The 15,176-nt window shown below is 40.1% G+C and overlaps 1 protein-coding gene across 1 annotated transcript in view; it reads right to left on the minus strand.

Annotated features, from left to right (window-relative positions):
• LOC127582134 (netrin-G2-like) overlaps positions 1 to 15,176 on the minus strand; it is a 70,169-nt gene that overhangs the window by 10,909 nt on the left and 44,084 nt on the right. The window contains exons 4-5 of the mRNA XM_052037184.1: positions 11,535 to 11,707; positions 8,804 to 8,830 (exon numbers count right to left, since the gene is read on the minus strand). Coding sequence (XP_051893144.1) covers positions 8,804 to 8,830; positions 11,535 to 11,707 — 200 coding nt within the window. The remainder of the gene's footprint in view (positions 1 to 8,803; positions 8,831 to 11,534; positions 11,708 to 15,176) is intronic.

Below are 15,176 nucleotides of genomic sequence, written 5' to 3' on the forward strand. Positions count from 1 at the left end.
GCCTGAGCCACTGTCTCCCTGTGTGGAACCTTGTACAATATCTGCAACATGATAGAGCAAGGGGAGAGGGTGGTGAGGGAATTTTCCCCCAAATGTAGATAAGCAAAGTGATTGAATGCAGCAAAAAGGAGTAGGATCAGTTTATTTGGGTAGGGATAAGTTATTTCTTTAATGTGGAGGTGCAGGGAGAAACATCTGTTCTCTGCTGGTCCATTGAGTGGATACAGATACAGCTCCGTTAATACTAACTATCTAGGTGCTTCATGTTTATTACTGTATAACATTAATATCTTCATGACCAGATAGTGGCAAATTGTCAAGATATCCTGTGGCAGTGAATAGAGTTTGCTGAGAATCAGATCATCAGGTGGGATACTTTGTAGAAGAAAGATATTCCACTGGGGAGAACAAACCCTCGGTGTGTTGAAAATGTGCATTCAAGTTCTACCAGCTGAAGATAAAGTGATTTGCAGTAATAGGAAGGCATGAGATTTATGCCCAGAGGAGCGGTGTAGTCTAGGAAACCTGCTGAATACTGCATTTTGTGGATAAAGCTGCTCACTTAAAAGAAATTTCAAAAGGAAACAAATCCATTAACAGTTATTACAAGTAAATCTTCCATTTTAATTCACTTAGCAGAAACATCTGTTGTCAGATACAGCTCTGATAATACTAAGTACCTAGGGGATCAATCTCGACTAAGAATTATTACTAAGGTTCAGAACAAATAATTTGTGCCTATGTTACTGGTCAGAGTTAATAATATGAACTCACCTTTCTTGATCCCTTGTCCTGAGACTGAGGTGCGTCCTCCTTGTAAGCAAGCAGTGAACCATCATGTAGGTACAATGTGTCAGGTACGTGCGTTTCAAATTGAAGATTCTATCAGTAAGATAATTTCATTCTACATGTGAAGCCGCTTTCATTTTCACACTTGTTAGCTCGTCTTTTTAGTAAACTAGGACATCCAAAATCATAATTTACGTTAAAGGATTATGATTTCTCCAAGTAATTATACTAAATGAAAATACATTCTACTGGAATTTCTGTCAGTATGTGCAATTATTTCCAAGAATCCAACAGTTTCCATTTTTATAGCACCTTTGATATTGTCCACAATATGCAAGAAGCATTATCAACAAACCACAGAAGGAGATAGTAAGAAAGGTAACCAAAGGCTTGGTCAGAGATGTCAGCTTTCAGGTCTGTATTTAAGAAGGAAGGTGACTGGAAGGTTCAGGAGGAATTGGTTGCCAAGGGGGCAGTATGGACAGCAGGCCAAAAATGGAGGAGTACAAATTGCTGGAGTTTGAAGAGATTACAAAAACAGGGCGGGGCGGGGCGGGGTGGGGCGGGGCGAGGCGAGGCAGTGAAGCTGTTTGAAAATGGTTGAACATTTTAACCAGAAGCCAGTTTGGGATGACGGATAGGGAATGGGATAGCACAAGTTAGCACACAAGCAGTCAGGTTTTAATCTGTGGATAAATGACTGGGAAGCAGCATTTTGATTGGCTATTTTAATCCATATCAATTGCATTATGTCATATTAGTACGTTGCAAAATGTAAGTGTTGCAAGAAGCAGGTCTTGCCACAACCGACACCATCTTTTGATCCATTACTAGCTGCTTCAATTAACCAAAGCTGTCTCTGCAATCAATTTAATTGCTAACATTTATATTACATGTGGTGTCAGGTGACGTTGGACTGATCCGTGATTTAGCTGTGTAAAGGGATCAAAAGTCATTTTATATTTTGTTTACAGTGTACAGAGTAGCTAATTGTGTAGTGCTGGCTAAGCTTGCTCCTGAGTGTATAAGGTGTCAGTGCAAACCTGGTGAGCAGTGCAGTAAAGTGACTTTTTATGGGAACATTTCCTTCACAGAATTATTCTTGGGCTGCATATCTGCAGGGAACTAGCCTAATGATAGGTCCACTCGTGTACATGGCTGATATTTTCCAAGAATGTGGCAACTTACAGATAATTGATCACTTGACAAAAAATATTTATCGCCTTTAGAAGAGACCCAAATGGGTTTTAACTCTTTGGCAGAGGTGGGGCTCTTTAGGTGAGGCTGTTGAGGCTGTTGGCAGAATTTGGCAGAGGCTGTTGAGAGAAATTAGAAATAGAAAAATATAAAGAAAATGGAGATACGACTAAGAAGTGGAAAATTGAGGCGGTGGGCAAAGGGTAGAAGTGTGTCAGCTGATCTCAGTGGGGCTACACATCATTGAAATGGGATTATCAAGTTGAACTGTAGTGACTCCGGCTGGAATTGTGTGGGTGCGGACAGAATTAGGTTTGGCTGTGATGATGTCCTTGGTGGAATTGCCTGATCACATTCTGTATCTAACCTGGCCTTCAGGGGAGGATGTAGAACATATCTAGTGAATATAAGCCAGAAGAAATTATCTGCACCTTGAATAAACTCTACATAAAGGCTTTTAAATTCTGTCTAGGAGTACATGTACCAGCAGGCTTTCGCTTATAACTAATAAATACCACTGTGGTTTCAGTTATTCTAACCAGAATGATAAACTCACCCTTTTTAACTTCTCGCTCAGCAGTTGGTACAAGTCCTTTAACAAGAAACATAAGCACAATTTCTAAGGTTGGTTAGAATCCACTAATAACATTGCAAACATACTTGTTTCAGTTACTAGTGCTACAGGCTGCGTTCGCTGAGAGATAACTAATATTAAAAAGGAGGGAAGCACTAGTAACTATGGAGAGGAGAGTTTTATTTCAAAGCTACTAGTGATAAGTAATAGCTTTAAAATCAATTAAAATTGTTCAAGACAATAATAGCTGTTAAATGTTGCTCTACATATTGGTTTATGCTAACTATTATTAGTTATTAATGACTAGTGTGAAAGACTCACTCTTCTTGGTCCCTTTATCGAGACGGGAAATGGTTTCTCCTTTCAATGAAGCAGAACAAAGGTAGATTGATGAACATAACATTTCGAGGACTATTCAGCTCTCGGGTCTACTGCTGACTGCTATTTTACACACTCATTTGTGCTGAATACTAGAAATTAGGTTGTGCTATTGACTAGAATTAAAGGAATATGTTTCAGCACAGGGGTTACACCAAGCATCACGGACAATAAGACCACAGGGAATGGATTAGTTGCAGGAAGTTGTGACCTTTGATGAATATTGTTCGAGGAATATTGATTGTTTTAGTGGCCAATTTGAGTAGTGAAATGATCAATGCTGGTGGTTCTGCTCCTGGTCTAATACAGGAGAGAGTGTCCATGGGCTTAGATCCTATTTCTATGTGAAAACAGTTGACACTGCCATTAATTCATTCCTTTCTGCAGGGACCTGGTAATGAAATCTCACTTAAGGAAACAATTTCTTAAATATTTCTCTAACCATCAGCGTGACACTTGGGCTCTTTCCCAAATGTCACCAAGAACATAAGGACATAAGAAAGAGGAAGAGGAATGGGCCAGTCAGGCCCTTGAGTCTGTTCCGCCTTTGAATAAGGTCGTGGATGATTCAGTCTTGACCATGCACACTGGCACTTCACACTCAAGATTACACATGCAGTATTGCCCATGAGTCAATCCACTTCACTGGCACCTGGAGCTTTCAATACCTCATTCTTTCAGACACCCACTATTGGATGTCCTTTTTTTTATTTTTCAATATTTATCTCCTTTTCCTTGTTTAAAAAGCAATGCCAGGGATGTGTTTGTCCTTCCAAACCGCTTGTTTTGTTCTTTTGACTTTGATCTTAAATTTATGTTCCCTTGTCATTGGCTCACCTTCTACTGAAAACTTACCTACCAAACAAACTCTTCAGGATTTTGATATTAATCCAGTAAAACAATTCAGTATCTCTGGTCTCCCTTCATAAAGTAATACTTCAATGCCCTGATGACATCATATTTAATTTATACTCCACAGCCTTAACATCCTTCTTAAAGTAACCTTACTCAAAACAAGCTCCAACGTTCTATCTTTATCCAAATCAATATTTTACATAAGCTCAGCATTACCTCATTGTTTTGGGCAACTGCATTTTTAACCACAGCTTTATGAATGTAGCTTTGGTTATATGAAATCCCCAAATATCTCTGGCTGTGTCCTTTTAAAATTTTAGCTTCAAGTGCATGTTTTATCTGAATTTTTTTCCTTGCAAATTCTATAACTTCAGGAAACAAAACGCAAAATGCTGGAAAAACTCCGCAAGTCAGGCAGCATCTGTGAAAAAACAGTTAATGTTTCAGGTTTGAGGCCCTTCATCAGTAAGAGGAGCCCAATTCTACAGTCTCAGTCCCAAAACATTAACTGTTTCTCTTTCCGCAGATGCTGCCTGACCTGCTGAGGGTTTCCAGCATTTTCTATTTTTATTTCAGATTCCCAGCATCTGCAGGGTTTTTTAAAAATTTTTTTTATCACCTCAGGGTTCTCTGGAGTGTTTCATCTAGTCTCCATCTACCTAACCTACAAATCTATTTTAATGCTCCTGAAGTCACTTAGTCCTCTTCATAGTTTTCTACACTTACTTATTTTTTATATTACCTGCAGTTTTGATGCTGTGCTGTAAGTTTACAGGTGCTGAGAAGAGCAGCTGTGTTAGTGCACCTCTTGTTCGAAAACCATCCATTAAACACTATATTTTTGTCTTCTGCTTCTTATTACTCCCTGCCATTTCCAAACATTTGCACTTCTACTTGGTGCAAGCACCAGAACAGTTTCTTGTTCCTGTCCTTTCTTTTATGTTTTATTGTCACTTTGGTGATCAATTTGGAAGAAAACGGTAGATGAATTGAGACTGAAGACCCATCTTGGTTCTGGTGTCACAGAGTCATAGGGACATAGAGTTATACAACATGGAAACAGGCCCAGCAGCCCAACCCATGCTCTTGGGACCCTGAGTTCTTCCTGGGATGGAGCTGTCAGCAATACATAGCAGAATGGACAGTACCAGTTCTACATAAAGGAGTGTTACACTGCCGTTAAAACTTTGTTCCTTTCTGCAGGCCTGTGGACATGAATCTGCATTAAGGAAAGGGATTATTTAACATTGATTTTTTTTAAAAGAAATATTTATCGATGGGTTCTTCGCAACTGCCACTACAACTGGCACTTTGCATTCAAGGTTACAAACAGTATACAGTTAGTGCAGCACCACAGGAACCTGGCTCTTTGTTAAAATCACTGGAGAAAGCAAGGCTTAACCATTGCAGAGGCTTCCTTCAATCACAAGACAGCCAATCATATTGACAGAAGGTGGCTCGAATACTTCTTCCTTGAGCACTGAGCTTATAAACAATCAAGGGATTTGGTTTAGACAGCTGAGCGAGACTCAAGCTAAAGAATCTTGTCGAGCAATTAGCATGACTGGTGCTTTTGTAGAGATTTTTACCAATAATCATTATTCAGGGAAGTGTTTCTCATTAGTTGCCAGAATTATACGAGCTGACATCTCTAACTTGGCCTGTGACAAATAATCTGCATTGCAAAGTGACCTTAACCAATAACCATAGTTATTTCCCCTTCATGTTGTTCTTCATTAATGGGCACTCACATTTCAAGTCTCAATCATTCTGTTCTTAAAAATGTTCCTTATTTTAAAATTGATTTTTAAACTAACTTTCTCCTTTTACCACAAATCTCACACCTAATACCCTACTGATTCACCATCTTTCTACTCACATCAACTTCAGTAAATCAGATTCTGGGTTCACATCACATCAGGCTACAGTACTGCTTGGGCTGATGGTGCAGGAGTGTGGCAGCTCATTGCAAGCTGCTCTCTGCAGATCTACCCATTACTTCTAGTATAATCGTTCTACTTGCTTAAATCTAAATTCTATGCCTGCACTGCACTTTCTCTGTAGCTGTAACACTTTATTCTGCATTCTGTTATTGTTTTCCCTTGTACTACCTCAAAGCTCTGTTGTAATGAAATGATCTGTCTGGATGGCATGGAAAACAAGGATTTTCACTGTACCTCAGTACATGTGACAATAATAAACCAATTTACAAGTTATCAATTTACAATACCAATTGTTAGCAATAGGTGCCAGTTTCTGAAAATCTCTTCCTTTTAGAATTGGACTCCCCCTACTGCTGACATCTCTTGTTTTTGCTGAGTCTGGAAACATCCACTCCTGTCGATATAAATCTATCTGTAAAATTAAAACTTGGGTATTTGAAATTTAAAGCTTTGCAATATTACAAATTGAAAAATAGGTTTGAAAATGATTGTGAACTATTAATCAGGAGCAATTGGTTTTATAGAGGATTGTGAGGGGAACAGGACTAATTAAGTAGCTCTTTCAAAGAGAGGTTATCTGAATAATAGTCTGACTGCTATTCTTCATTCGTGGTACAAGGTGGACTCACAGTTCTAGTGATCCTGCTTACCTTTGGAGCCCTTTATTTTCAATAATATAAGAATTGACTGATTACTAGTTCCAGAACCTCTGCTGAAACAGTCATTATTATGCAATTTATAAAGGCATGTAGGAATCATTGGCTCCTCCATATCTGTAATACACTGGAGGATCTCTACTCCATGTTTTTATGTTGTTTGCACATATGCACCCAAACCCATAGTCTTCATTATGGGCAGGGAGTTAATGTAGTCACCCTTGTTCCTTATTTTAAAATTGATTTTTAAACTTTCTCCTTTTACCACAAATCTCACACCTAATACCCTACTGATTCACCATGTTCACCATCTGAAACCATGAAGGTAGGAAATGTGTAATAACATCTGAATGTTAAAAAGGGAGAGGATAAACCTGGTGCTAATAAACTCAAAAGTAATAATGAAATTCCTCCACTACTCAGTATCTGAAGTGAGGATACTCTCTGATCTTTCCACTCTATATTAAATCTTTACAGTTTCAGGAGAGGGATCCAGTGTAACATCAGTTTGAACATGAGCTTGGTGACTCAGAGAGCAGGTACTACACTCAGAAGATCATTCTCTGGTTCTGTGGACCTAAACTTTAATGGGTTTGATTGTGTGATGGTTTATTTATTGATGTCGACTTTTTCTAACAAGTCTCAGTGGGCAGAGTTTCACCAGATCTTACCTCTACATTTTTGTGCCCGCATTGTCGTGCTAGGGAGTTCTGACATGCAGTCTGTTGGAAAGCTATAGGAGACGTTACCTGGAGCTTTCTGTGGCTTCTGTGAGGCGGCAGCCACGGGTGGAATCACTACTTGTGACTTTTGGATTACTGTACACATGCAAAAACAAAAGGAAACATTTTAGCTGTACAAGAGTTGTGACACCCCAGACACTAGTCTGTGACCACTGTAACCGTTTTCACAGCGGCAGGCAACTTTCCACCAAGGCACACAGTCTGTTTCAATCCATTGGCTGCCCTCTGAATGGGATTTAGCCTCCCACTGGCTCTTATGCATTCCTCTCCACCCCTCTGTCAGTATCCCAGCTGTGTCTTGGAACACTTTCCTTAAACCATTCTACTTTCTAAATCTTTCACCCTGATCTTAAAAGGCTTCCTCAAAGCTTTCCACACTGGTCAGTGCCTTTAGCCCTGTTCCCACAGCTGGAAGCTGTTTGTTGTTTGAAGCACTCTTGCGTCGGGATGTGGGTGAGCGGGTTCATGATGAGGACATGGCTCTGTGTATTGTACTGTAGTTACTGACCCAGACCTGCACAAGCGCCGGTCTGGTCCCAGAATCCCAGCACATATAAGGTTACAAGCCACACGTTGGTCTCTGAAAACATCATCATCTTGGGAAATTACAAACAGATGAAAGTCACAGCTAACAGGAAGACATGGGGACACATCTTTACTGCTTCAGAATGCTCAAACAGATATCCAGAAAGAAGCAAAACTATGTACTGAAAATCTAGACACCGCCTCTTCAAGAAGACAAAGGGTGCGACTATCATCTTAGATGAGGCCTTTTGTCATTAGTTGACAGCAATGGAAACAAAACACTCTGTCTTAAGTGGCCACCTGCTCTTTTGTGTTTATAGACCTGATATGTTTCCAGCATTATTCTGTTTATTTCGATTTCATTTTTCTGTATTTTGCATTCCTTTTCTTTTCTGAGAGGGTGTCTGGTCAATAATTCCTGGAAGACCTTCCGAACAGCCATAATCACCAATTCCTTAGCCGATCATTGGCTCCAGGGACACAATCCATTTTGCCGCCTTGCCCCTGTGAGTGTTAGCAGGCTGCTGGGCAGCAGAGGATCCATCCACAGTGTCCCACTGGACCACCCCCCCTTATTGCTGCTCCTGCTGAGTCCGATACCTCTCCTTACGTGGACAGAGTGCCGTGTAGGTTTGAGTCACTTGGACACGGAGGCAGGACAGTCCATTGTCCAGCAGGTAACTTGGGAATCAAGTCAGGTTGGCAGAGTGGACGGCAATAGAGCCAAAGTCACATGAGTGTTGCCCAGCCAGGGTCTTACTGAGAGAGCACGGACACAGGGCAAGAGCTAATGGCAAGAAATTCAAGTGTTCTATGAATAAGCACAGTCAACCTGGATAACATTCTGAAATGTGAACTCTCCAGCTGTGGGACGTGTCAGAAGAATTACTTGCACCCCTCAGACTCTGTTCTAAAATGTTAATTTCACTTAAAGAAACTGTGGAAAAACTTGTTTTAAGTCACAGATAAACAACATGCAGGACAAACTCAGGTTTTGAAAGCAAAAATGATGAAAACAAAACAGAAAGATACTTGAAATAAAGTTTTAAAAATTCTGATTAAAGTAAGAAAACTGATGGATGTGAATGAGAGAGAGAGAAAGAGAGACAGACAGAGAAGCAAGTGACCCTGGGTTGTACTTACTGCCATAAGCAGAACTGGCAGCCACACCTGAAAGGAAATCAGAAGGAGATGTTAAGGAAGCCAGCAATGATTCGATGGGCCAAATGTCCTCCTTCCTTGCTGTAACAATAAAACTCAGACAGTGATTGCCCTGCAATCTGCACCCAGCCTGCATTTTGCTCTGTTACTTGTTGTAAAGTGGGGATTAGCTGTTGAGTAAAATACCACTCATGGGTTAACAATTCTGCATTTGATACAGTTGAATTCAGCTTTGTCTACAATATTCACAGATGCATGTTGTCACACTAATAGAGCAATTTCAGAAGAGCAGATTTCTCTCTAGATAAACACTCTGTGTTTGATTTCAGGGCAAGGAGGACCAGTGTTGGGTGTAGTGATGTGCACAATGGCTCCTGTGAAACACTGTCAGGAGATATGGTGGACAGCTGTACTAAGTGAACGTTGGGTCCCCTACACATGAGAGTGAGGGCACTGACTCTTATCTTACCCTCTCAATTCCACACCAGTGAGGCAGGTAAGCTGCAGTTCATCTTTGTAAAATGTCAGGCCAACAGGTACATCTGTGAAGTCCTGTCACGTGTGCTGGAGCTATGCAAACTGGAACCAAAGTCAGGTCATTGTGAGGTCAGCTGTTGTGTCAGACGACACTACCTTTGAACACTTGGATGAGAATTCACAGCAAACTGGTATTTCTGTATAAGAAGTCCCAAAGGGGTTGGAAGTGTCCATTTGTGGGTGAAAGTGAGCTTTTCAACAGCTAACACCAATTGTTCTATTCAGCCTTTCCTGAAAAACATGGGCTTCTGCTTGGTATTTCTGCCCAGGGCTGTGTTGTTAGGGAGCTGTTTACTGTTCAATGAATGCAATTTTCCCTGACTTGTAGTGTCACTTTTACATTGATGTGCACTCAGCAACTGGTCTCCAATGATCCCACTAACATGTCCCCTGCTGTCTCTGCACTGACTCTGAACTCCATTTACTTGACCTGAAAAATAAAAGGAGCTTCATGGTCGATTGCTTCTTGTTTTTGAGTCTTTGATTTAAAGTTTTATCTGAGAAAAGCATGTGTGTATCCAAGATGTTTCTCAGCCATTGCACATAGGAAAATTTCATACTTGTGTCAGAGGTACCTTCTGCAGCCTGGGAGGTCACTAACTCCTCAGTGAGTGACAGCTTCAGCCAGTCCCCTCACTAGGCAGCTGATAATGTGAGTTAAATCATCAGAACTTACCTTGGGCATGAACAGACAGGTGCAATAAATCAGTTGAGTAAATGTTTCAATTATCATATCTTTTCAATTAAAGCCAAAAATATTGGAGTTATGCAGCAGGTCCATCAACCTCTGAGGGGGAAGAGAAAGGTATTTTTCCACTGCATATGAGATCCCTTCTTTAGACCAAAGATTTCCCAAGACACAAAGTTTACAGTTCTTTCTTCCTTTGAGAGACCCGGTGAGTATTTCAAGTATTCTCCATCAGTGGGAAATTGAGTGATGCTGAGCAGTTAATCTGACAGATTTTTAACCTTTCTCTCTGACAGATCTCTGTCACTGCAATAAAGGCAATAACTTGTATTTATAGAAAACCTTTAACATAAGGAGAAATCATCCCCAGGTATTTTGAAGAGATAAAATCAATAAATGAACACCAAGCCATATACATTAATATTAAGACTTCAAAGACCACCATCTCAGAGACAAAGGATAAATTCCAATGCGCATTCTCCTATCTTTGACCTTGAGCTAAAAATCACAGGTCTGGTTGTAGCAAAAATTGTTCTCAAAATGTTTTTCTATCTGTTGTTAGAAAACATGCTTGTTTCAATAGGTGAGGTACTCTCGTCCCAAACCTCTGCCAAGATTGGGGTAATTTTAACCAGTGACAGAAAACAGGCAATTGTCATCAGCTTCCTCCCCCTTGATTTTCATTTGTTTTGGAGAATTGAGCGCTGCATTGTGTTGGATTAGGAATTCCAGGAGTATGTTCTGTACAAATGGCTTGAGTTCCATGGAGGTATGAACAGGTTTTGACAGAATTCACCACTGACAAAAACAACTCTGTCAATGAGTTCCACTGTACCTCGATTTGACTGAATAAAATTATCCAGAACTACGGATTTTAACTTCTATGCATGGGACTGGTAAATTAAATTTAAACTAAATTGGTAAATTGGTTTATTATTATCACATGTACCGAGGTACAGTGAAAAACTTGTCTTGCATACTGTTCATACAGACCAATTCTTTACACAGTGCATTGAGGGGGACTTGTTCTTTTGTATTCATTTGTTTCTGGAACACCTCATCATAGCTAAAACAATGGAATTGTCAGACTACTCTACACTTTAACACGTCTTCACCCAAACCTTGGACTTTTCATAAGTAATCCTGAAGGAGGTGGTAGTGCCCACTTCTATGTCCTTGCCAACTGCTGTCATTCTGCTATTCAGCCTCTTCCAAAAACCTGGGCTTCTGGTTGGTATATTTGACCAGGACTGTGATGTTGGGAGTTGCCAACAGAAGTTTAATGAAGGACCTGTACAGATTTTGAAAGTTCAGTGAAAATAGAGCAGTCAGAAGAGGTGGACTATTACCTAATCATAGCTCCCAGCAGTAGCAAATCCCAAGGGCTACTCATGATTAGTACTGTACTTCTTTTTTAATGAAGTATTGTGAATAAACTTCCAGAAAGCACAGTACTACTGCAATATAAGAAAGCAATAATATACATACAGCTGTTGGCTGTTCCCATTGGGTATGGGCTGTAGCTGCCTGGTCGCCATGACTTGGCTTTATAGTTCTTCCTGCACTTTCCACAGTCTTGGCCTGTCGTGTTGTGATCACACTCGCACATCAAATTCCCCTCCTTGAAGTAGCAGCTGTTTGCGTGCATGTTGCACTTACACCTGGAACAAGAAGGAGTGAGTGTAACAGATCAGTGACAACTGCACCCTAACCTCAGTATATCTGGGGTCTGGTGGGGCCTTGGTTACCTATTCTGCCAGCATGGAACTGATGGGATATTAGAAAGGCCATGACTGTTTAGTGCTGAGCGCCCTGGGAACTCCATCTGCAGCTCCAATTAAAAGTAAAGCATCTGCCATCATGATTCACGGCTACCTGCCAATTCCCAGAGTTAAAATACCAGCTGCACTGATGAATCCTGGTATTCATCAGCCTCTAAATGATGTGCAATTATTTAAAGAGTAATTTAAACAGGACTTTGTACGGACCGCTCCCCATTCCCTTTTTAATAAGTCGCCTTCACCACAGGGAGAATCAATATTTCAGGAAAAATTGGGAGGTTAAAATAAAAACAGACAATGCTGAGGATACACAGGAGGCCAGGCTGCAGCTGCGGAGAAAGGACTAGAGTTAATGATTCAGGTCAGTGAATCAGGACAATCATTATTCTAATGAAATAAGAATAGTGAATGTCCTGAAATGTTAAATTTGTTTCTCTCTCCACAGATGCTGCCTGACCTGCTGAGCATCTCCAGAATTCTCTGTTTATAGTTTAGATTCCCAGCATCTGTATCTTAGCTTTTTGAAAATGAGAAGTTTTTTGCCCATTCAGTTCAATTTTAAAAAAGATTTGGTCTAAAATGTTTGTAGTTTAAATTAGACACAAGTCCCATTATGTTAAAATTAAAAGCCAATTTTTCCCAATTCTCTGTCTCCTAATGTAGAGACAACAAACACATAGCTTCTTAATTAAAAAAAGATAGAATACATTTATGTCTCACCATTCACCTGTGTGGGACAGGCTAAAATGCTTCACAGCCAATGAAACACCTTTAAAAGTATTATAATTAATTTTAAACACAAGGAAACTTTTGAATTGATGCCATAATCACCATCCAAGACCCATTGTATTGGACGTACCACTTGTCATAGGTAATGACCCTAAGCTCTCTCTAGCTGTGTACATTTCCATGGTGGTGCTGCTCTGGAAGATGCCAACACTATTTGTAGTGAAGCAGCTAAATAAACTATAAGGTTCTCTAAAATAAGTACCCCTAGCAACACAGAAGAATTGATGATACAAAACCTGGACAGTTGTATAGTTTCTTTCATAACTTCAGGGCATCCCAAAGCAATTCACTGCCTAACAGAGTACAACAGCAAAGAGTCTATGTTGAACATCTACAAAACATTTGCCATCAACTGGAGTATTGTGTCCAATTCTGCACTTGTTAAGGTCTTGGAAAGCATACAGAAGTGTTTAATCAGCATTGTCTCAGGGTCAATGGACTTCATTTATGTGGATGGATGGGAGAAGCTGGAGTATCCTCCTTACTTGGAGAAGGGTGAAGTGTTCAAAATTAAGAAGGGTAAAGATAAGGTGAAGAAAGAGAAACTGTTTCTGCTAACAGAAGGGTCAAAAATCAAAGGATGAAAATTAAAAGTGTCTGGCAAAAAAAGGGTAAAGTGAGGAGGAAGTGTGGTGAAACCTGATTGAATTATCCCTCATTAAAAGAATAAGGTAAGAAAGTATTTGTAGGTTTCTGGCGAAAGAACCAGAGACTGGACTCACTGGATAGCACTTTTGAAAAGCCAGCATGGGCTTGTGAGCTGAATGAACTCCAGTTTCCCGAGACTATGTTGAAAGATACTTAGGAAATCTGTCTACCCTGTTTTGGATTTCCTGTGGCATGGCACCAAATGAAAATGAAAATGAAATGTCAAGATCAGTGAAGAATGAGGAGAAGGTGGGGACAATTGGACTGTGACATAGATAAAACTTGGGGACCAGTTCACAATCATACATCTGTCCTTGTGTTTATATAATACTTAAGTTGGTTATATCTATTATTATATTGAAATACATTCCATTAAATTCCCAAAGACACATTCACAGTGGAAGTTATCTGTACAAATATATCACAAATGTTTACAACTTCTTTTCTCTAATTTGTGCAGGTAAAATAAGGGTCCTCTCTGCACTCTTGGGGAAATGAGAGGACTCTGAACCCAAGTAAAATGTGCAGTGTAAAAAAAGTGACATATCCAAAAGTGGTGGAGCCTGTGCTAATATTGGGAGCAAAGCAATGGCTTTGGTGTCATATGGGCATGTTGGAGAAACTTTGACCCACCCATCATTGATGTAAGATTGACCCTAGCAATGCAAAGATGGTCTTGGGGGCTCTGGAAGTGATGGAAACATAGAGGTAGATGGTATTGTTAACCACACAGAAACTGACCATGTACCCACTGATGAGCTCAACAGGCAAAAGCTTGAAGGAGGACAAGGAGCTAATGGGTGATTTTGGGATAAGGTGAAAAACTCCTTATATCCCTCACTCATTGGAAGGACTTCTCAGCAACCCCCTGGTAGTTATATAGGGATAGCCTTGGAAATAATGACACACTGCTGTGGCTATCTTGTACACAAACTCACAAAAAGACATGGTTTGAAATTGTCAAGTCCCTGGTATTGTGAGTTCTATGTCCACATGTTTATCTACAGGCATGTAATGTAAAGCCACATCAGGGCCTTTGAATCAGTTGATCATTTTATTGGACAGTAATTTGCAGGGGATGAGAGTGTGCACCAAGCTTCCTAACATCCATTCCCAGCAGCTAAAGATCCACATGGACTATGCAGTCACTGAATTGCCCTCAAGGTCCATCCAGATTGTTTGGAGGAGCTCCCATCCTTCAGAATATTAAATGACCATTTTCAGGTTGAGCAGGGAATGGGTGTCTGAATTATTCATACCGTACACAATTCTTGCTGTTGTTACACAAAGAAAACTAATAAACCAGCAGATTTGGGAAGGAGGGTAGGAGCTAAAGTGCCATATGTGCTTGGCAGCCAAATCTTAGAGAATTTAATTTACTCATTTACACATTGATTTGCTGTACTTTGTTTAGAATGCAGGAATTTTGCAGGATAGAAAGAAGCCATTTGGCCTATTGTATTTGGCCTGCTTCTCTGCACATCCGACTTAATCCCTTTCCATTATACTCAATACCATTTGGGAATCAACCTGTTCTAATGGACATTTGTACAATTTCTTCTAATCTCTTCGTGTCCTTTCAGTGATAATTTTAGCTTAATGATCTTTGACTACAAATTATCATTAGAACTAGTTTTTATTTAATTTATTTTATTTAAAACACTTCATAATTTGGAACACGTGGGCACTACAGTAAGCTACATTTGATGTCATTAAGTTGATAACTATTTCTAATGCTGTTAGTAACTAGGCCATCATATGGTACTGAGGCTTGGATTTGAACTCCATGAGCTGCAGTCAAGCTGGTTTGTTGCAGGAATGCTATAGATGTTCTCAGAACTAGATGAATAGTGGTGGACCATTACCAGAAAGTGGCTTAGAATCAGAAGCCTCTCATGGTGGAATAGCCCAC

This window comes from Pristis pectinata, chromosome 23 (assembly GCF_009764475.1).
Source record: "Pristis pectinata isolate sPriPec2 chromosome 23, sPriPec2.1.pri, whole genome shotgun sequence".
Taxonomy (NCBI): Eukaryota; Metazoa; Chordata; class Chondrichthyes; order Rhinopristiformes; family Pristidae; genus Pristis; species Pristis pectinata.